The sequence below is a fragment of the Orbicella franksi genome, chromosome 10, assembly GCF_964199315.1.
Source record: "Orbicella franksi chromosome 10, jaOrbFran1.1, whole genome shotgun sequence".
NCBI lineage: Eukaryota > Metazoa > Cnidaria > Anthozoa > Scleractinia > Merulinidae > Orbicella > Orbicella franksi.
In genome coordinates, this window is record NC_138154.1 from 22432479 (window position 1) to 22452478 (window position 20000).

General features: G+C 40.2%; 3 protein-coding genes across 5 annotated transcripts in view; 1 reads left to right on the forward strand and 2 right to left on the reverse strand.

Annotated features, from left to right (window-relative positions):
* Positions 1-3903, reverse strand: part of LOC145500430 (follistatin-related protein 3-like) — a 4049-nt gene extending 146 nt beyond the window's left edge. Inside the window, exons 1-2 of the mRNA XM_081479947.1 lie at positions 2325-3903; positions 1-1007 (exon numbers count right to left, since the gene is read on the reverse strand). The exon at positions 1-1007 is cut by the window's left edge and continues 146 nt beyond it. Coding sequence (XP_081336073.1) covers positions 781-1007; positions 2325-2397 — 300 coding nt within the window. The 5' untranslated portion in view covers positions 2398-3903 and the 3' untranslated portion in view covers positions 1-780. The remainder of the gene's footprint in view (positions 1008-2324) is intronic.
* LOC145501749 (uncharacterized) lies at positions 2763-10892 on the reverse strand. The gene is made up of 8 exons (XM_081481146.1): positions 10741-10892; positions 10094-10289; positions 9586-9725; positions 4612-4847; positions 4150-4284; positions 3680-3809; positions 3014-3209; positions 2763-2771 (listed from the first exon to the last, which is right to left on the reverse strand). The coding sequence occupies exons 1-8, from the start codon at positions 10890-10892 to the stop codon at positions 2763-2765; spliced, it is 1194 nt and encodes a 397-aa protein (XP_081337272.1).
* Positions 10893-13171: 2279 nt separating this feature from the next.
* Positions 13172-20000, forward strand: part of LOC145499962 (uncharacterized) — a 33591-nt gene continuing 26762 nt past the window's right edge. For 2 of the 3 annotated variants that reach the window (XM_081479479.1, XM_081479480.1), the window contains exons 1-2: positions 13224-14053; positions 14146-14229. The gene's annotated coding sequence lies outside the window, so the exon portion shown is untranslated. Of the gene's footprint in view, positions 14054-14145; positions 14230-20000 lie in introns of all 3 variants that reach the window. The other variant, XR_014051012.1, reaches the window with a different exon arrangement.

Sequence of the window (20000 nt, forward strand, 5' to 3'; positions counted from 1 at the left end):
TAAGTTATCATCTTAGTCACAACAATTGCCGAAATATTGAACTCTGTCACAGTTCTCTACAAATAGATTCCCTCGCTTTAACATAAACAAGTGTAAATCAGCTTCCAGGATCATCAGACATAAACAATCGGGCGGTTTCTGTCGGTAGCAGTGTTTGTGATAACTGCAGGAAGTTTTAGACGTTCACAAGGCTTGAAAAGTTCATCCATGAATCCCAGAATGAAGAAGGCGAAGATATGTTGTCGAAAGGCGAATGCGAAGATCGAGTTATTTTGAGCAGTGCATTCTGAAGCATTAGAATTTTACTTTCACCGAAAGACCGTTGGTTTGGACAATTTTGAAGCACTTTCTGTCTTTTCTATAGGCGTTGACGTTTCGCCACAAAAGTCGGAAAAACTCCCTTATCAACTTGTGGTACCACGATACTAAAATACGTTTTTGAGGCTGTGACAGTCACTTTTCCCGTAAAGAAATGTGTGTTTTTAACGGAATAAGTAATACAGTGGTGAAGTCCACTTACTGTGTAGTTTTGCCCTGGCTTTGAGACGATGAATGAAACGGGAAACGCGCTCATCGCCGGACGTAAATTGACGACTTCCGCTCGAATAATTTTTTTATTTTCTTTAATTCATGAGCCATATAATAAACCACTTAATAACCTCGACCGTTCGGCCTACCGTATTGACGTCGCTATCGCTCGGTCAATACGGCAAGGCCTCAGTTTGAGATTTTCCCGTAACTAACTCACTCTCGGTTATTAAGTACTTATTACAGCACGTACTAACCAGAACATGGCTGCCGTTTGGAGATGTTGATCTGCTTCTTGCTCAAGCAAGCCGCCTTCTTCATCTCACACTCGTTCTGGTAAGTCACCCCGTCAGTTCCACAGATTTTTCCTGGGTCCAGTGCGCATGACTGAACACATTTACAAAGAGGTTTGCCGCTGTACATAAAGCATGTAGAGTATGGAACGGATGCGCAGTGAGCTGCTTCGCAAGGTCTGGGTGCTAAAAAGACATTACAGTATACATGTAACTTACTGCTATTGTTAAAGTAATTTCACCAAACAAGTGAAAGAGAAACTTAACAATTAATATATGCCTCAGTTGGCATCATCGAGTTCTGAGTTTGGAAAGCACGAAATTAAAGAAACGTAAGAATTGCTCGAGTCTCAGCTGAGAGGAACCTCTAGCTTCTTGAGTGTTGTCCAAACATTCCAAGTGCAACAAGAAGACGATGATGCCCAGCTAACAGTCTGAATGAAATGTATAATGACATTGCCAATGTTAACTTTGCTCACGCCACGAGAGCTCATGATTGGATTAGGCCGAATGCATGCTTACGTAGCGCTGTTTTACTTGTTACTGGAAGTTTGAATTTCACCGATTTTCTTTCTATTTTTAGAAGTCTTAGAACATTTATAAAATTCAGAGCTTTATATCTTCAAGAAGGACTGAGCTTTTTCAATAATTATTTCGCATTTCACTTTATCTTAGTATCGAGTTTTTTCAGAATAATGTATACCTTTTGTGCCATAACAGGGAAATGACAATTTACCTTTAGCACTGACTCCATTCTTCCGCCAAAAACCGTTTAAAAAACATGCGGTTGTTTGGAATTAAAAGTTTTATCACTTTGCAAAGTTTGAGCTCCTTCGGATAAAAGACCCAAATGTTTTTCGAGGGTGCAGCCTGAAGCCCTCTGCTGTCCCAGCGTGAAGAAAGGTAAAAGATGTACCCCAAGAACTAAAACAATGAAGCATCATTTACGATTTCACGGGTTAAGTAAAACCACTCTGTGTAGTTTGTACTGATGTTCACCGAGAATTGATCATGCTGTGATTGTAAGAAACGAGGCAGACAGAACTGCATCTAACTCAAACGAAAGAGTCGCATGGAAATAAGAACTCGTTATCATTTGCATTTGAGGTCACTCGAGAATGGATTTGGTCATCATTTTACTTGTTTGGCGTATTTTCCCCATTCTGCTCTTGGTTCTCCCACGCACTTCAAATTCAATAAATTTCAAGTGTGGTTGCTGGCGGTTTGAAGTTGGTATGTTGTTGTTGTTTTTTAAAAAATTCTCTCAGTATTTGTCGCTGTCTGTAACAATTTATATTCTTGGACAACAGACGCAAAAGAACCAATCTTGTCTTTTTTACGCATGATATTTCTAACTGGATGATAAGCTTTGGGCCATTTCACCATTTGTTAATAAAGTGTTAACCATTGAACTTTGAGTTTAAAAACTGTTCTTTATAACAGGACGAGAGGAGCCATAAATTTGAATCAAATCTATCATTGTTCACTGATACTATGACTTACCGCTTTTTAGGTTTCCTCTGAGCAGTTCCAAGGATGTGTCTGCTTTCTTACAGCCATGAAGCTCAACGCGCATGCACCGCTGACCAACCCACGAGAGAGGAACAAAACGGACAAAACGAGCATGGAGGTGAGGCTTCAACCAATGACGAACAAGAGAGGACTGGTCCGAATTTCCCTTAAATTCCTGGACAGGGCAGTTTTCAATAGGTAATGTTAAGAAGCATCAATAACGGCTAAAATAGTGACTGTTATACTTCCAGGCCTTAAGAGGCTATGCACATTTTCTACGACAATCTGAACTGCTTTAACAGTAGATTCTACGTGAAGCTTCACTTTGTATACGATTTTTTAAGGGGAAGGGGGGTGGGGAGATGGGTGACATCTTGGGGTAGCAGAATCAATGGGGCAAAAAATGTTGCAAACAGGAGCCATTATCGATTATGTCTCCTGTTACAATTTGAGAATGGAAACCTAATTGACAACCATTTCGCTACAAGTAATAGCAATGCCACAAAGAAAAAATTACAATGAAGTACCTCCCCAGGAAGCATGCCTTTATTTCTGCCTTTTTCAATTATTTTTTTATGTTGTGCTTCTCTAAAAGGGGGGCGGCTAGTCACCCAATCCATCTCCTCCTAAATCTGCCCCTACTATAACTTTTGCAAAATATGAACTGTTGAAAAACAGACCTTGATTTCGCCTCCTTTATCAGTGATTACAATCCACTCGTTACCATCAAAGCTGTAATGTACGAGATAACTGCTAACCCAGTTGTCTTCAGTAACTGCACCTTGCGTTGAAACCGCTGACACAGTATGAATTGAGAGCAGATCCACTTGTAAGTGTTGACTTCTCAGATCAAAAGTTGGAGCGGCACACCAGGAACTGTCAGTCCAAAAAACAAAAAAGGATATTTATGAAACAGAAAATGGTGCACGTGTTTATATAATACCGAAGAAATAGCAAATATTTTCCGTGTTATTATCCGGCGGTGGGTTGGTTAGCAGTTCTCGTAAGGTCCACCTGAATGGCTCGATACTCTTGGAGAGAACATAAAAACAAACAACAGAAGCAATGTCCCTAGCCCCAAAACAATAACAGCTGCTCCATCGTGACCACGACTTTGATGAAAAATAGAATTGCAAGCCTACAACAAACGCTACAGTTCAAGTCGAGTTATAGAAACACGAGTCGAAGTTTGGGAGAACGAGGGTTGCTGTGAAAACCCTCGCCACAGTCAGTTATATTCCGGAAGACGATTTTTTCCTTTCTGTTATATCTTTCTTTGTCCCTCGCACGTTAAAATTAAACTGAGCTTCGCTATCCGCGCCGCCTTTTCAACATAATGTCGATACCTGTCATGGCTTGAGCTGATCAAAGAAGCCCTCCCTTGTTTCGCTGCATGAATGTCGTCCAATTCTGAGGAAGCTGAGAGCTGTTCATCTTTTATTCGTCCATCACCTAGTCCCAGGGCTAACGGACAGGCTAAAATAGAGAGAATGGCCATTAACTCAGCCAGTTAAGTGCATTACATATGTATAGGGATTTCCTGAAACCTGATTTATGAAACCGCAGGTGAATATTTATAACTTAAAATCAAAATACACGGTTTGCAAAATGAGGTCAGCTGTTCATTATGAGCTGATAGCGGACGAGAAAGAAAGATAGAAATTCAATAACATTTTATCAAATTTAAAAATTTGATATTTAGCCTGTAAATATTACTTTTAATATTACAGTTTAATTTAACATGAAGTAGTGGTTGGCTTAAAGCCAATCAAAATTGAGATCACTTTGAAATCCTGCAATAATGTAAAACACATACATTTCATAGTGCATGCTTTTCCTTTTGGCGTGATGACGGGATCACAGAAGTGCACAATGAGCTTTGTTTTGTAGATGTCGCGTCTAATACATGGCAAAGCATGTCTATAGATATCAATTTCCTCGCGCGAGAAACCTGTAAAAGTAATTACATTTGTATTTAATAAACAATGTCTGATCATGTAAAAGAGGATGAAGAGTTAGATGGTTCATGTCGCTCTTACATATGGATCTTATTTTCCTCAGTGTCTCTCTCCAACTGGGTGTATAAAACGAGCGCCATTTATAGACTTGATACTGGGGGGGGGGGGGGGGATAACCCTGGGGTTGACTAACATTCTATCCAGGGGGAGTAGAAATACTCCCAATCATTTCATGCTACAGAAACCGGGATAAGCTCCACATGTATTGGTGACAGACCTGAATCAGACTTTATCAGTGCCTTTCCTACGTTTTTACTCACCGATTAGGTAATACGTTTCCGCTTCCTTATTAGCAAAATCCAAAGGTTTGGTATTTTTGTGACGATTTGAGCCGCAGTATAAGGAACCAAGCAGTTTTCCGCCTCTAATGTCACACGTATTGAATCTACCATAGCTAACAGAGAAGACTTCTATTGGCTTCGCCAAAGGAACTTTGCACTTGGCAGTTACGTTGGAATCAGCTTTTAGCAGTAGAGGTTTATAATTTTTATGTTCCCTGCGAGAAAATACGTAAAGTACATTACAAAGTTGATTCAAGATAAGTTATAATATGAAAATAAGTTTTTATAATTACAGTTAATATGTTGAATACAAGTTATTATATTACATTTGATTCAATATAAGTAAAAATACATTATCCGTACTTATGCATAATATTTATCTGTACAGTATGTATACATTCTTGACTATTTTTTTAGTAGTTATATATTCTTAGATAGTTTAGTTTAATATTTATGATAATCTAATATGTGCTTTGCTATTTTGTTTTCTCGGCGCACCCGTAAACTAGCTGGTGCGTCCTGTGGTAGACTCTGCTTATCGAGTCGATGGGACGCACCGTCACCATAGCTAAGTGTGTAATTCAAGTAAAATAAACTGTCTATGTCTATCTCTACAAAGGAAAGGTCCTTCTACGCTCGAAATATTAAATCTCCTAACCGGTTGTCGTATCCTTCGTTAAATGCTAGCCTGGAGAACGTGTGGGGACAATATGCCCTATACTATACCTGGAATTTTGATTGTCAATTCTTTATCTTTCCCTCGCAATGTATGGTATTGTAAAGATATCAGCAACAGTATTAGGAGAGTTTTTGAAATTCAAGCGAAGAATTTGTCTTTACAGGACATTTAAGTGTTTGGTGTTCGAGAAATGTTTATGAGACGAAAAACGAGTACCGATATACTTAGGACGGCTGAAAATCAAATCCCAAATTAATAAAAAGCAAATATGTGCTAAATAAATGAAAACAATAAAAAAAAAAAAAAAAAAAAAAGCAATTTGAAACCTACCCGCGCGGTTTCATTGGCTGATAAGCTATGCTTCAACCTTGTTCCCAGAGTCTCTCATCTTGTCGTTCTTTGGAGCGAGCGAAGAGAGACCCTGGTTGGGTCTGGTCACGTGTCTCCCAGAATCTGGGAGATGACAATTAAATTATTGAAGGGATGGGCGGCCTAGTAGGAATTTTGTCTATACTTAGCCCACGGGAGTGCGGGATGTGTTGTCACCAAAGTAATCCGTACCAAGAACGATATGATGTTCTGCGGCAATGTCCGGCGGTAATATTCTGCAAACGCCAAGGAAAACTTATCCATAAACTGATAGCGGAAATCCAAGTCGCTGAAGGTTGTATGGTTCAGTGAAGGACGTTACATATCGTAAAAATCTCCTCAAGAAGGCGAATGCAGAATTGCACACCGCGGCCGAGGCTGTGTATGGAAGATGTTTGACTCATCCTCAGAATGAAGTGTAGGTCTTGTTACCGGCGATAAAATAATTTTAGAGAATTCAGGGCCTTTTAATTGATCACTGAAAGCCAAAGTCACTTCGAAAGGAGCGAAAGGGTGAAAATTTATTGAAGTTTCACCGCGCCGTCGGCGCCCCGAACTTTGCAGAGCGCGAAGGATAATACAACGAACTCGTCGCGGTATACATTTCACCGTCGTTGCTGATAAAATGGATTTATCTTCGAGCGAAAGGAGGCTAGAAAAAGAAAAATATAATTTTTGTTGTGTCGTTAATAAATTAGTGTACGTGACGCTAACGGTTCGAGAGAATTGTGCACATTTTCATTCAATTTTCGATCTCTCGACCCTTCTTTGCTTCAAGCGTGTTTCTGAGGGGCACTTTTTATGCCGTGTTATTAGAAGAAATGGAAATTATAAGTAGAGCGGAGTCACTTGATTATGTTACAGCATATTTTTAGAGTTCGCAGGTCTGCATGGTTTCCGCTGTTTATTGCACGTCGCTCGCGCTTCTCAGAGTTTGACACCTCTGTAATTTGCCATGCCGTGCTCATACTTTGTTTAGGTTCGTTTCTATTGGAAGATATGTTTTTAGGCTCTAAGTATTGGCTCTCCAGGGACAAAGATTAAAATATTCCGTGAACATATTGCTTACTCGCATTCTATATTGTGACGCCGCAAGTGACGCCGGGCCCGGTTATTTGATTAGAGCTGTTTGCAAGCACAGTGCGTTGCACGAATATCATATTTATCTTCGTCCAGCTTTTCTTCACAGACTGCCGTAGCTTTACTTTGAGAAAGCTATACGTTTTCCTAGGGACGTTCTTATGTTTTTTGCATCAATTTGATCGAGTGCATCCAAAGGAGAAACAACAATTACTACGGGATGAAATTGCGCTGCTCGACGTCCACAGTTGAAATATGACTGACTTTCCATAAATCCAGTGGGTAAGACGGCAACACTGAAAATCACGACCACTAAATTGCCTCGAGACAGACTTGCTTAACCTTTAGGTAAACGTTGGAACAGATATTATTCGAAATTTCAGCCTGAAAGCTAAGTATCGATAAACGCCGCGGGTAATGTGGCGGTCGCAGCGCGCGACAAAACTCAACGCGACAAACTGCTGATTACAGAGGACCCCTCCCTGATGTTCTCAATTGTCAAAGTGGCACGTGACCAGACCCAACAAGGGTCTCTCTTCGCTCGCTCCAGGGGACGGTAAGATGAGAGACACTGGGAACGAGGTTGGCTATGCTTATAATTAAAAAAAAAAACGTCTGTCACTGACCCCTAGTAAGTCCATTCCTTCAGATTTTCCAGAAATATCAACATGACAATTTTTGTGCAGTCCTGCGACTGCAGTTCGTTCACTGGTTCTTATGTTAATCCACCTCTGAATAAATATTACATTACATTCCGTGTATGACTTAATTTGTTTGTGTCCTTTCTTTCCGCCTACACGTAGCTCCTGTAATGTTGAATCTGTACGATAGAATTCTGCCGAAAATTAAGAGACTTATGCGAAATCGAGTCAACTAACTGAAGTTGCAAAATAGTTCAACCATTTCCTACAATGAGGCAGAGGATAGAGCTCAAGTTCTCAATTCCTTCTTTCACTCCATTGGCGTGAAAAACTTTAGTCTCGATCTTGTTTAGTTACGTTCTTTGTGTTCTACAGGAGCATTTTGCGTAACGCTCAAAAATCGGAAAAGTTCATAAACTTGAATCTATGTTCCCTCGAAGTATTTCCCAAAAAGGAAAACAAGCCCTCTGAAATCATTAATAATTCATCAAGTTTAAACAAAGGAAATCATGACTGTGACGGTGTTTGGATATCTGATCTTAATTAGTATAGATTTTTACGATTTTAACTCTCCGTTTCCTCCTTAGTTTTAGTTTCGATTGAGAAGATAAATCAAACACTCAAGACGGTGTTTGACCACATTTCCAAACATCTGGAAGCTCGTCAAAAATTCTCCGCTACGCGTCGAATATTCAACTCTCTTCTCGGTGTTTGGAAATGTGGTCAAACACCGTCTTGAGTGTTTGTATACTACCTGATAAATATCCTTAACTCACCTCCATTTACTACGAAGGTTCAATGTGATTTCCGAAGCGAAAGCAAAAGAGCAAGCCGAAAAACCAAGAAACAGCAGAAAACAACTGATCTGTAACTTTTTCATTTTGCTTTCCTAAGAACAGCAGGAAGCAATTTTTCATTCCTTCTTGAGTGCAGCTTTCTCCTGTAACAGCATCAGTATTGCTGATGAGCTATGTCACAAACGAATGTTACGAATTAATTTGCTGATAATCGCTGTTAATTAATTCATCACTTATATAGTGCGCACGCGACCAATTAGCGCCTAAGAATATCTGTGATCTATTTACCCGTTCTTCTGACGTCCATTTATATAACACCAGATTTTCTGATGTTGGTAACTTATATGTTAATAAATCAAGACTGAGTATTCGACTTAACTCTTTCTCCATTTTTGGAGCCAAGTAATGGAATTGCTTGAAACCTGAATTGCGTAAACTTAGAAAGAAACCTTTCAAAAACAAAATTCACCAATTTTTATTTGCAGTGCTTGGTGATGAGGATGATTATGTTGAAGTCTCGACGCTTATCTCAAAAATTACTCATTAGCATTGATCAAACTCTAGGTATTAGTACGCTGGACGAAACTGTTCTGGGTTGACTTTTTACAACAAAAAATCAAAAGAAACAAAGTGACACAAATAATTTTGTGATTTTTTTCAACTTTATTAAATGCCACACATAGAAACTTATTTTTATATGGCTCACACAAGAGAGGCTTGTGTTACACCTTGTCGAAATTTGGTAACTGAGTTCACAAAAGCATGCAAAATCACATGATTTCTCAGAGAGGAGATTTTACATTTGGAGTGGTGTTTTGCGAAGAAACTCTTTACGGGCTGGTGGATGTTTTTGTCAAGATTTTGACCAGAAAGCGCGAGAAAGACTTACAACTTATTTGACTACTGAAATACGAGAATGTCTTCAGAAACTGATCTTCTTTGAAGTCTTTAAACTGTTCTTGCCACTAAATCGGTCTACCGCTTGTTTTGAAAATGGCTGCCTTTAGCTCGCGCTTCGTACAAGCCACAATTGCACAAGATACTGCTCTGTTAAAGCGCTGTCGGCCAAGAACCTCAGACAATGTTATTTGCGCTTTTAGGAAAGTTTCCGAACCTGTTTATGGGCTCATATGCCAGTGGCTTGCCATTTTCTTCCATTTTCTTGCATAACACATGGCTTGAAATAACTTTGTTTGGTTTGCCTTGTGGCCTTTCGGTAGTAGCATCACAACTTGAATTTTTGATTACCAAGCCCCTGATGTATCACAGCATTATAGTACTGTTAGATGGATTATCGCTCCTTGCTTATGCCAACTCGACGAATTCATGAAAAAAAAAATTCCACAAACACGTAACAGTGTTTTTCGCACAACAACACCTGTCTGACCCAACGATGTCGATGCAAACCATAACTATTTTTTCGCAGAAACTGCGTAATTTTCCGTATCGTTGTGATTCAGTTCGCAAATTTAGATACGCTATAACGCAAGCCTTCCTTGCGTGATCAATATAAAAATAACTTTCCATCTGTGGAATTTAATAAGATTTAAGACAATCAAAAAATTATTTGCATCGCTTTGCTTGTTTTAGTTTTTTGTCGTAAAACGTCGATTCAGAATAGTTTTGTCCAGCGTACTATGATTTCTTTTTTATGAGCTCTTGTTCAATCCATGTAAATACCAGTTATCTGTTAATGCATGTGTATACCTATTTACTTTTTTTTAATCTTAATTATTTAGCTTACCTGTTTAAAAATCACTTTTTGCTAAATATGATTGTAAATAACACAACCCGCCTCGATTAGCTTTGCTGTATGCGGGTTGTGTAATCCTTTAAATTGTAAAATTCAAAATTGTAGAAAGAAAAATTGAATTGAATTGAATTGAAAAACAGACCTTAATTTCGCCTCCTTTATCAGTGATTACAATCCACTCGTTACCTTCCAGTCTGTAATGCACGAGATAACTGCTAACCCAGTTGTCTTCAGTAACTGCACCTTGCGTTGAAACCGTTGACACAGTATGAAATGTCCGCAAGTCCACTTGTGAGTGTTGACTTCTCAGATCAGAAGTTGGAGCGGCACACCAGGAACTGTCAGTCAAAAAAAAGGATATTTATGAAACAGAAAATGGTGCACGTGTTTAAATAATACCGAAGACATAGCAAATATTTTCCGTGTTATTATCCGGTGGTGGGTTGGTTAGCAGTTCTTGTAAGGTCCACCTGAATGGCTCGATACTCTTGGAGAGGAGATCAAAACAAACAAGAGAAACAATGCCCCTAGCCCCAAAACAACAACAGCTGCTCCATCGTGACCATGACTATGATGACAAATAGAATTGCAAGCCTACAACAAATGCTACAGTTTCAATCGAGTTATAGAAATACGGGTCGAAGTTTGGGAGAACAATGAGTACTTTGGAAACTCTAGCCGCAGTCAATTATATCCCGGAAGTCAATTTTCTGCTTCAGTGTTGTAAACTTTTTCTTTGTCCTGCGCTCGTTACAATTAAACTGAGCGTCTCTGTCGGCGGCACGATACCTATAATGGCTTGGGCTGATTAAAGAAGCCCTCCCTTGTTTCGCTGCATGAATGTCGTCCAATTCTGAGGAAACTGAGAGCTGTTCATCTTTTTTTCGTCCATCACCTAGTTCCAGCGATAACGGACAAGCTAAAAGAGAGGGAATGAGCATTAACTCAGCCGACCAAGTACATGTATATGTACAGAGATTTCCTGTTTAATAGGCCATTTTACAGCTATGTGCTCAGTTACCTGGCCTTTGAATGGAAGCGAGGCTGGAGGTGACCTTGCTTTGATACAGACCTCTCTACTTTTTCATTCAACTGAAATGCCAACTAGTTAGTATAAGAACAACTTGATTTACACAACAAAAGCAGTGAGGTCTGTATCAAATCCCTAACCCTCACCTACAGCCTCGCTGCCATTCAGAAGCCAGGCCACTGAGCAAACAACTGTAAAATGGTCTATTTGTGAAATAAGGTGTATCACTTAGAAGAGACTTGAAAGTGTAACGTCTCCTTTTATCAAGTTAGCCGACTATAATGAGAAAATTCTCGTCAGTACGAGCAATGCTGTCATTAGATCACATTTCTTTTTGCCAAATGTCAGGAGGACATTTGTTCATTATTATGAGCTGATGACGGATAAGAAGAGAACCAACAAAAAAAGCTAGAAATTCAACAACAACGAATATAATAACTGAAATTTAGCCTGCTGCTACTACCCGGGTGATATAGCTGTGCGCATGCGTAAGGTACTGGCCAGACCGTGAGTTGGTGTTCGAGTGTGTCACTTGCTTCTATTGTCCTCTTACTGTAAAAATAACAACTTATTAACCGAGAGTGAGGTCTTAACAGTAAAATTTGCCTGGCAAGGCTTTTTGCTTTATTTTTGCCCATGGACATTACGGAAGAATAATGCCCTGGAATTAACTAATCAGAGCGCGCCTTATATCGGTATCAAACACAAGCCATACAATAATTACTTTCAGGCAATGGGAGAGGGAGAATCTAAATTTATATCTGTTTACAATTTTTCAGCTCAATAGCGTGCTTGGTTTGAAAACCAGCGAAGTATGAAGTTCAGAGTTATGGCGGAGCGTGACATGCCGCTCCGATCGCGTTTGTGGAAAAATATACACTTATCTAATGATTTTTAGCCTTTTTAGGAGTTAAAGCGTCAGGAAAAGTGCTTGTGTGAATGTTTGTTGGTTCCGTTCAGATGATCAGTCGCCTAGGTAGCCAAAGTAAGTTCCAGATGTTTACGCTACTCTCCGACCGCCATGTTGCTGTAACAAAGAGCTCCAACAACATGGCGGCTCCATAATGGGGCTCTGTAAATTTGCGCAAAACATTTCGACAAATTTAAATATCTGAAGTTTTGGGAAAAGGCAAAGACTTAAAACCAGGAGAAATGTCTTCTTTACCTATCTGCTATAACATTACAATTTCTTGACCATATCCACTGAATAGTTTTCGATTTATGTTTTCGTTGCATGACCGTGAAAACGATCTATAGTTTGGCAGCCACGGTTAAGCGAGGTTAAATTGATATCCCAGCTCTCCCTCCGGGTTAACGCCTGTTTTGCGGGATACTGACAAGCAACTCGTGTCACTTTGAGCGCCAAAGTTCTCCCAGCGAAATGCTAGCCTGCATAGTTTAAGCTAGCGGTTTCGTTGGAGTAGAGCGCGAGAGCGGGCCAGAGCCCTGGGGAGGGGGAAATCCCATTCCAAAAGGACGGGGGTACTCGTCGTACCTTTAAGGGGTTAAAAACGCGGTTTTCCTACCTTTTAGGGTGTTCAGCCTCAAATGTCGACAGCGTGTGCTTTCGTGGTACCTTTTAGGGTATTTTCGGTTTTCACCAGTCATGTGATTAAAACTAAAAATCGTAACCATTCGATAAATAAATTCAAGAATCTGGGGTATGATTGCTATATAAACAACCTTGCCAAGAATCAGGTTTCTGCTGTTTTTCATTCGCCCGTTATTCGCAGAAGTGTGTCACCCAAATTTAAAGAGCTTTGTGTGGAGACGCCATGTTTGTGCCCTTCGGAGGGGTACAAACATGGTCGCCGTAAAATAACAAAAACATCTGTCGTTGAGTTTTCCTATTGAAACGAAAATTTTTACTCTAGAGCTCCTATACATTGAAATAAATGCTTCTACTAGTGCAAGCACCGTTTATTTAGCAAAAACTAAAGCGATAACTCATCTTTTGACCTACGCGACAGTCTTTTCGAACCGCCATTCATGTCACGCAACGCAAAAGCTTGGAGTGTTCTATTACAAAAAGAAGAACTCTGTCGAGCTAAAACACTGTCAAACGTCACTTTCCTATAAGGTCTTTTATCTCATGAAACTAAAACCTCAGAACGAAAGATAATTTCTAATTTTGGTGTATGACTACGTCACATGAAAACCAAGAATTGAGCCTCCCCCCACGAAAAAAATGACAGAAGATATTTGACGATCAACTTTATCGAAGCAATCGTCTTTATTGCTATTAAAAATTATGACATTGTTAGTTAATGGGTAGTTTAAGAATTAGTACCTCTTAGGGGTGAAAAAAATTCAAGTCAAGCCCGCAAAACTGGATTTTGGTCTTTTTGAAATTTCCGACGAGCAACCCTGTCGTTTCCTCCGGGGGACGAGAGGCCACTCGCGGCTTCGCCGCTCGTTTTCGAGGATCAAGCTGTATACGACCCTATACCCCAACCAACTAAACCGCCAGCTAAGCAGGCTAACGAAATGCCAAAATTCGAATCTTAGGGTGCGTTCCTTTGGGGTGATCTAGATCAGGATCAGTGATCCAAGATCACTCGGATCATGGTACATCAAAGGAACCGACGAATCCACTCTGGTGACGGATTCATCGGCTTCTTTGATGCACTATCATGATCCGAGTGATCTTTAATCACTGATCCTGATCAAGATCACCCCACAGGAACGCACCCCCCTAGATGACAAATATCATTCAAAGCATCCATCACTTGTTTACGCTCAGATCCACTCGACGCGCTATTTCCGGGAAAAATGCCAAACAGTCATCTCAGATTCTGAGAAACAGCTTGATTCTTGAAGAGGATCAAATTTCAAACGGTCGTGTAAATTTGGCGGAGTAGCCACAAGCCATCTTACTACCGTTTCAACTCCTTCTTCCTGTCTTCGAAGTGGACACATATTAAGACACTGAAGCTACACTGCAAATCGATCGAGTTCTTGTGCATTTTGCAGACTGTAATGAGTATCTGCATGCCTGCATCTCCCGAGGCTGGCCAGTATTCAGCATGAGCAAACCATGCTCCTGGCGTGTGTAGCGGACGCTAAGCACAAGTAAGTTTTAGTTTATACATTCCTGTTAGTAGTACATAGGCCCGGACACTATAAATCGAGCAAGGCTTTCCTGTTTTTGGTTAATTTTGCAGTCGAGCCTCTGTGGAGCCTTTCAAGAAGCGGATCTTTTGACATCAAAAAACTGAGCCATCAAGCATCCTGAGCATCCGTTCAAGGTGAAACTAGAATCTAATACAGTATCATACTCATCCAACGTGCAGATACACGACGGGTTAAAATCACTTTAAAGTAAATTTTGCTACGTTAGTCATGTCAGAAGGAGGTAATTTGCATAGCAGCTAGACGAAAAGTATCATCTTCCTACAGTCTCTCATCACGTTAACGGAAAGTCACGCAATCACTCAGAGTTTGTGCTCAGCAGTAGCAGCAACAGAAGCAGCAACAACAACAACAACAAGAAAACACTTTATTTATTCGGAGACAAAGGAAATCACGTCAAAAATCACATCAAACCGTAATAACCAGGGTTGCTAGTCTATGATGTTGCCTGCTTACACCTTTGTTTCACTTCTTTGTTTGCCTTTGCGCAGAGAAAACACTTTGTTTGATACATATTCTGAGCTCCAAACATTTAAGGAGCTTGTGAAACTTACTGATTGGTAAAACATTTGGCTCTTCCGGTGTAATATTCAAGGAGAAGAGCTGCAAAATTTGTGGTTGCCAAAAGCGCTAATCAGCTCATAAATTCTTTGTAAAATGTTGCGTTTTTAAACCCGCGTCGCACGAAAAGTACTCAGTACGTCGCGCTCAAATTCCTTGACCAGTATATATAATAAATCGTGCTGTGGCATTTCAAGAGGCTCGATTTCCGCCGCCCTCTGGTGTCCTGGTATAAATTGAGCCTATAGTCGGAAAATGATATCAAAAACTGAAACGCTTATGCTGATGAGACAAATATTGTGAACAAAGATTCCCTTCATGATATTGGGTTCCACTGACCCAAATTGTCATATTTCATCAGTGATCATAATGGCAACCAAAATATCGGCGCTTTGAAACTCTATTTTTTTTTCTGTTTTGTTGCTGCTGGCAAATTCATTGATTTTGATTTTGGCCATTTTGGTCTTAAATAGGGTATGGTTTTAGCACTCTAGTCTTGAATTGGGTATGTTCCTTAGAAGAAGCTACTTTTTCATCAGTATCGATAAGACCATCATCAAAAGCGCTTTATAACTTATGCTTAGGGCAACTGTGCCAGCCGTAACGGTTATAAATAGAGTATCAAATTTTTGGCTAGGTCATAAATAGGGTAGGGAAAATTGCAGATTTTGATCATAAATAGGGTAAGGGTTTTGGGAAGTGCAGGGCTGCACATCCCCACCCAAATTTTCTGGGAGTACCCCCCGGGGGGTCCTTAAACAATCTCACCGAGCAAAGCTGGGCATTACCCTTATATGAACATTCCACTTTAGTGGACAAGTTGGGAATGTTAAGTGGGTTAATCACTGCAGCCCTACCCATTAGGGAAACACAATTAGTTAATTACCCAGAATTCATCAGGGACCTCCTTGGCCATGAAATAACAAACAAAGAGACATCCCTAAAAAAATTTTCTAGTCCTTTTCCCCAGGTCAGGAACATGTCCAAACTCCCATAATTTTCTTCTAAACATAAATCAGTTTCAGTCTCCGTTACTGACTCAATTGAATACTTCGCAAGGTAGAAGAATGCACTTTTTCCAAATATCCAAGGACTTAAGGGGCGGAGAGGGTAATTACTAATGCGGCCTTTACAGGGATGTGTAGCTGGGCAGGACAGGGTATGGGTTTTGGCCTGGTTGCCCTGGACAGGGTATTCAATTCTATGTGAGTCTGTCCTTAACAGAACAATACAAACCTGTCTTAAACAGTGTATGGGTGGACAATTGTTATGATTAAAATTGGCCAATACAACACTGAGAAATCTGTGATTGGAGATGTTTACCAATCAACATCAGTTAATTTCTTGTCAGGGCAAGAAAATAATTGTAAAGTTTTCAGTTTCCTTCTTTCTACCATACTAAATAGGGTTAACCAGCCATTATGATTATCAAGCCAACAATGTCATTGTTGTATGTTTTTGTTTACTTTTTTGGCCATGACCATGGACAAAAAAGTTTACCAGTGTTTATACTACAGATGTGTAAAAAGCTAACAGATAGAAAAGTTTCTGTTACATAATTCATAAATAGCCGGTATAATTCCACCCAGGCTGAGGGTTATTAAGTATTTCGATTTTTCTTTAACCCGATCAGGGTCAAGTTTGAAATTCCTGGCAGCAGTTGCATACCTAATTTAGCTAAAAGATGGGTCAGGTACCCCCTACCAAGCTTGTATAGGATGTTTCTAGGCATCATACTGGATGGAGGTGCAGTGCTGTAATAATTAGTGCAAGTTGAATCTGTATCAAGCAGTCTGGGTTCAAACCCTGGCCAGGGTCATTGTGTTGTGTTCTTGGGCATGAAACAGTACTTTCACAGTGCCTCACTCTGTCCAGGTGTAAATATCGGTAAATATTATGCTGGGGGGGTGGTAAGTGGTGATCTACTAGTATTCCAGCCAGGGGGGGAAAATACTGCTAGTCACTTCATACAGCTAGTCATTTCATGCTAGAGAAACTGGAGGTGAGCATCAGCCTGATCAGATGGGCCACTAGGCCTGAACACACACTTTACCTTTTGTACTGTTTTGTTGGCAAGGAAATGATCATAACTTGTTCGCTTATGATTGGGCATTTGCTCAATGCCATTGTTTTAGTGTTGACTGAAAATATGGTAGTGTGGATCCATTGAAGCAAAACTTGCTCTCACTCACACTCACTGCCCGTCGTGCCCACTGGCACACAAGGCAGCAACAAAGGACTTCCATAGCTGTCTGTCCCTGGCCAGCTTTCGGTTCAAATGGAGCCCCAGCAGTGGCCCAAGCTACTTATTTCTGCCCAAGCTACTCATCTCTAGTATTTTTGCGCCTACCCTCCGGTTTCCATTGGCACACCTTTGTAATGGCACTGATTCAAATTATTCCTCCAGTGAAAACTGTTGTCATCAGGGTTACATTATTTTTTCCATTGCACTCTTAACATTGGGAATTTTCAGAATTTTTTTAGGGGTGGCCGTATAAGAATCATTTGCTGCCTTTTAATATAGTTTATTCTCTTACGTTTTCATTTGTCATTCATTACCAATTGCACAACAATTAAACTAAAAAGTCAGCAAGGTTAAACATTTTGATGATTCACTCTTCCATACAATAAATACAAGATACAAATCAATCAAGGGAGATTTGCTTTGATCATGATGTGTACAACAAGTTTCAAAATTACTGTACCATTCATGAGGGTGGTAAACGGTATTTTCGTGATTCGTGAATGGCCTAATTTTTTTCCCCGTGAAATGCAAAATGGCTTGTTTTCTTTTCTCGGGAATTGTGATTTCATTAGCAGCCTCGAACCGTAATTTTCCAAAATAATTCTCCCTGAAATGAGAAAGAAGTATTTTGTTAGTCGTGAACCGTGATTCTGGTTGTGTCATATTATTTTCGGCAGTAATAATTACTGTCAAAAATAACAGAAGACACAACCAGTATCAGTGCTCTTGCTCGGATTTCTTTTTGCTGGGCGCACTAAGAACAAGAAGCGGACGGATGCCCGGGGGGGGGGGTACTCCCTTATATGGGGTATATAGGAATGTGCGGCCTCAAAGGGTATTGTTTTTCAGAAGTTTTGGTCATAAATTTAGTATCAATTTTGGCCATTTTTGTTATAAATTGGGTATGGGTTTAGCACTCTAGTCTTGAATTGGGTATGTTTCTTAGGAGAAGCTACTTTTCATCATTATCAATAAGACTCTCAACAATAGCCCTTCATAACTTATGTTTAGGGCAACTGTGTCGGCCGCAACGGTCATAAATAGCCTATCGAATTTTTGGTCAGGTCATAGATAGGGTAGCAAAAAACGTAGATTTTGGTCATAAATAGGGTAAGGATTTTGGTAAGTGGGCCGCACTCCCCCACCCAACTTTCTGGAAGTGTCCCTCCTCGGGACGGATGATAATGACATCTAACAAGGCTGTGCTTTTGGTGTAACTTTTCAAGTATCGTAAGTTACGTAAGTTCGTGTCAAAAAATGTCATTTTTGTTTCGTGAAACGTGAAATGCCGATTTTATTCCCCGTAAATTGTGAAAGGACCAATATATTTTCCGTGAAACGTAATCTTGACATCTTCCCTCCCCCCCCCCCCCCCCCACTTTACCATCCTCATGCCTGAGAGACTACTAATACTGGCCATGCCCAAACTTCACAGACTTAGGACTAAGCATTCTAAAAACAGGGAAAATATAAACAAAGACTAACACTTCTACCATGCTAAAACTTAACACAATTCAAGATTATACATTGGGTAACCAGGAAACAATATAAACAAAGCTTAAAAGAATTTATTTTGACAGTGAGCAAAAGAAAAGTATAGCCTAATAATCAAATTCTGCTCTTTGCCAGAGAGATTATTACATTCGATCACATTCGATCGATGAAAACTGAAAGGTTCAAAACTACCTGAAAAAACAAAAGACTTGTGTTGTAGTTAATGTACAATGCCGCGCCTTCGCACACTTTAACATTGAACATTGGATAAACAGCTAGTAGCCAGCGAACGCAGACGTATTTCCGGCTGTCACTAGACTTGCCACAAGTCGGCCTTTTCTTAATCCTTGACTTAGTTATCCCCGTCCAGCGAAGCGAGAGGGTAACTAGAATCTTCGAACGACGAAGTCGCGTGGGCGAGCATGAGCGACGTAAGTCGCGAGAGGTCGATTTGTTTCACTTGCAGGGATGTGAATCAGGGCGTAAATTTTTGGCGCGAAAAACATGATTGACATTTCTCACTTTTCATGTGCTCCGCGCGCAATCGTCGCGAAAGCAAAAAATGATTTCCATCAAAACGGTTACCAGTGCTGTTCCCTAACTCAAATGAATTTATTTGTGTACAGTGCAGTATGTAGTCAGCAATATTGACAAACGCCAAAAGCTGTTCCGTTGAGTAACGCCTCCTGAAAAGACAAAACGGTGTTTAAACCGATCGGGAATTATTTGTTTTGTCTAGATTAACCAGCGATCTACCAGAGAGCTACCTGACAAATGCTATAAACTTATGTAGATCTAGCTTGTACCGACAAGATTTCGAATAAGCTAAAGAAGACGGAATTAGTCGGAGAGAACTTAAGTTCAGTAAAGCTCTCTTGATCAAATAACGTTAAGAAGTCGCAACGAACGGTAGAGAGTAAAACCGCTGTTCCCAAAAGTCCTTCATCGATCGACGACTGCTTTCAACACGGCGAAACGGCCGAGATAAATTTGCCCCTCTCTTTGTAGAGAAAAAACTTGGTCATTCATTAAATCAACTAAAAGTGCAACAATTGCAGAAACTGTAGGAACGGCTCCGTTCTTCGTCGAAAGGTCCAAACTTCATTCTCTCAAATGATCCGGATGACGTTGGAGCTCAGATCGCGTCCTTGAGTAAACAAACACGTATTGGTCGGATAAATAGCCTTCCACTGCTTTTCTCTGTCTTTCTTTCAAAGACTTGAAATTAAGTTTGGATAGACCATATTCAATTGCTTCCATAAAATTCATATCCTTAATTATAATCCATCAAATATTTTCGCTCGCTCGCGATTGGTCTAAACGCGTCACGTGACCGAATATTCCCCAGCTGAAACTGGGGAAATCCGAGGATATTCCCCAATTTTCAAAACCGCGCGTTTTGCGAAAAATATTTGAAGGATAATAAACACAATAGCCTCCATATGGCGCGAAAATATGCTCGCATATTTGTCCTTGGACATTATCTGTTCCTGGAAGCTCACAGTTTTCCTCGAGCTACGCTCTCGGAAAACTGTTTGCTTCTCGGAACAGATAAGGTTCGCGGACAAATATCCGCGCATATTTTCG

Coding starts and splice junctions, on each gene's coding strand:
- LOC145501749 (XM_081481146.1), bottom strand. CDS start 10,892: ATGCTCATTCCCTCTCTTTTAGCTTGTCCGTTATCGCTGGAACTAGGT. Junction 9,726..10,093: donor ATAAAGGAGGCGAAATTAAG/GTCTGTTTTTCA, acceptor TAAATTCCACAG/ATGGAAAGTTATTTTTATAT. Junction 4,848..9,585: donor GTTTGCATCGACATCGTTGG/GTCAGACAGGTG, acceptor ATTTTCTCGCAG/GGAACATAAAAATTATAAAC.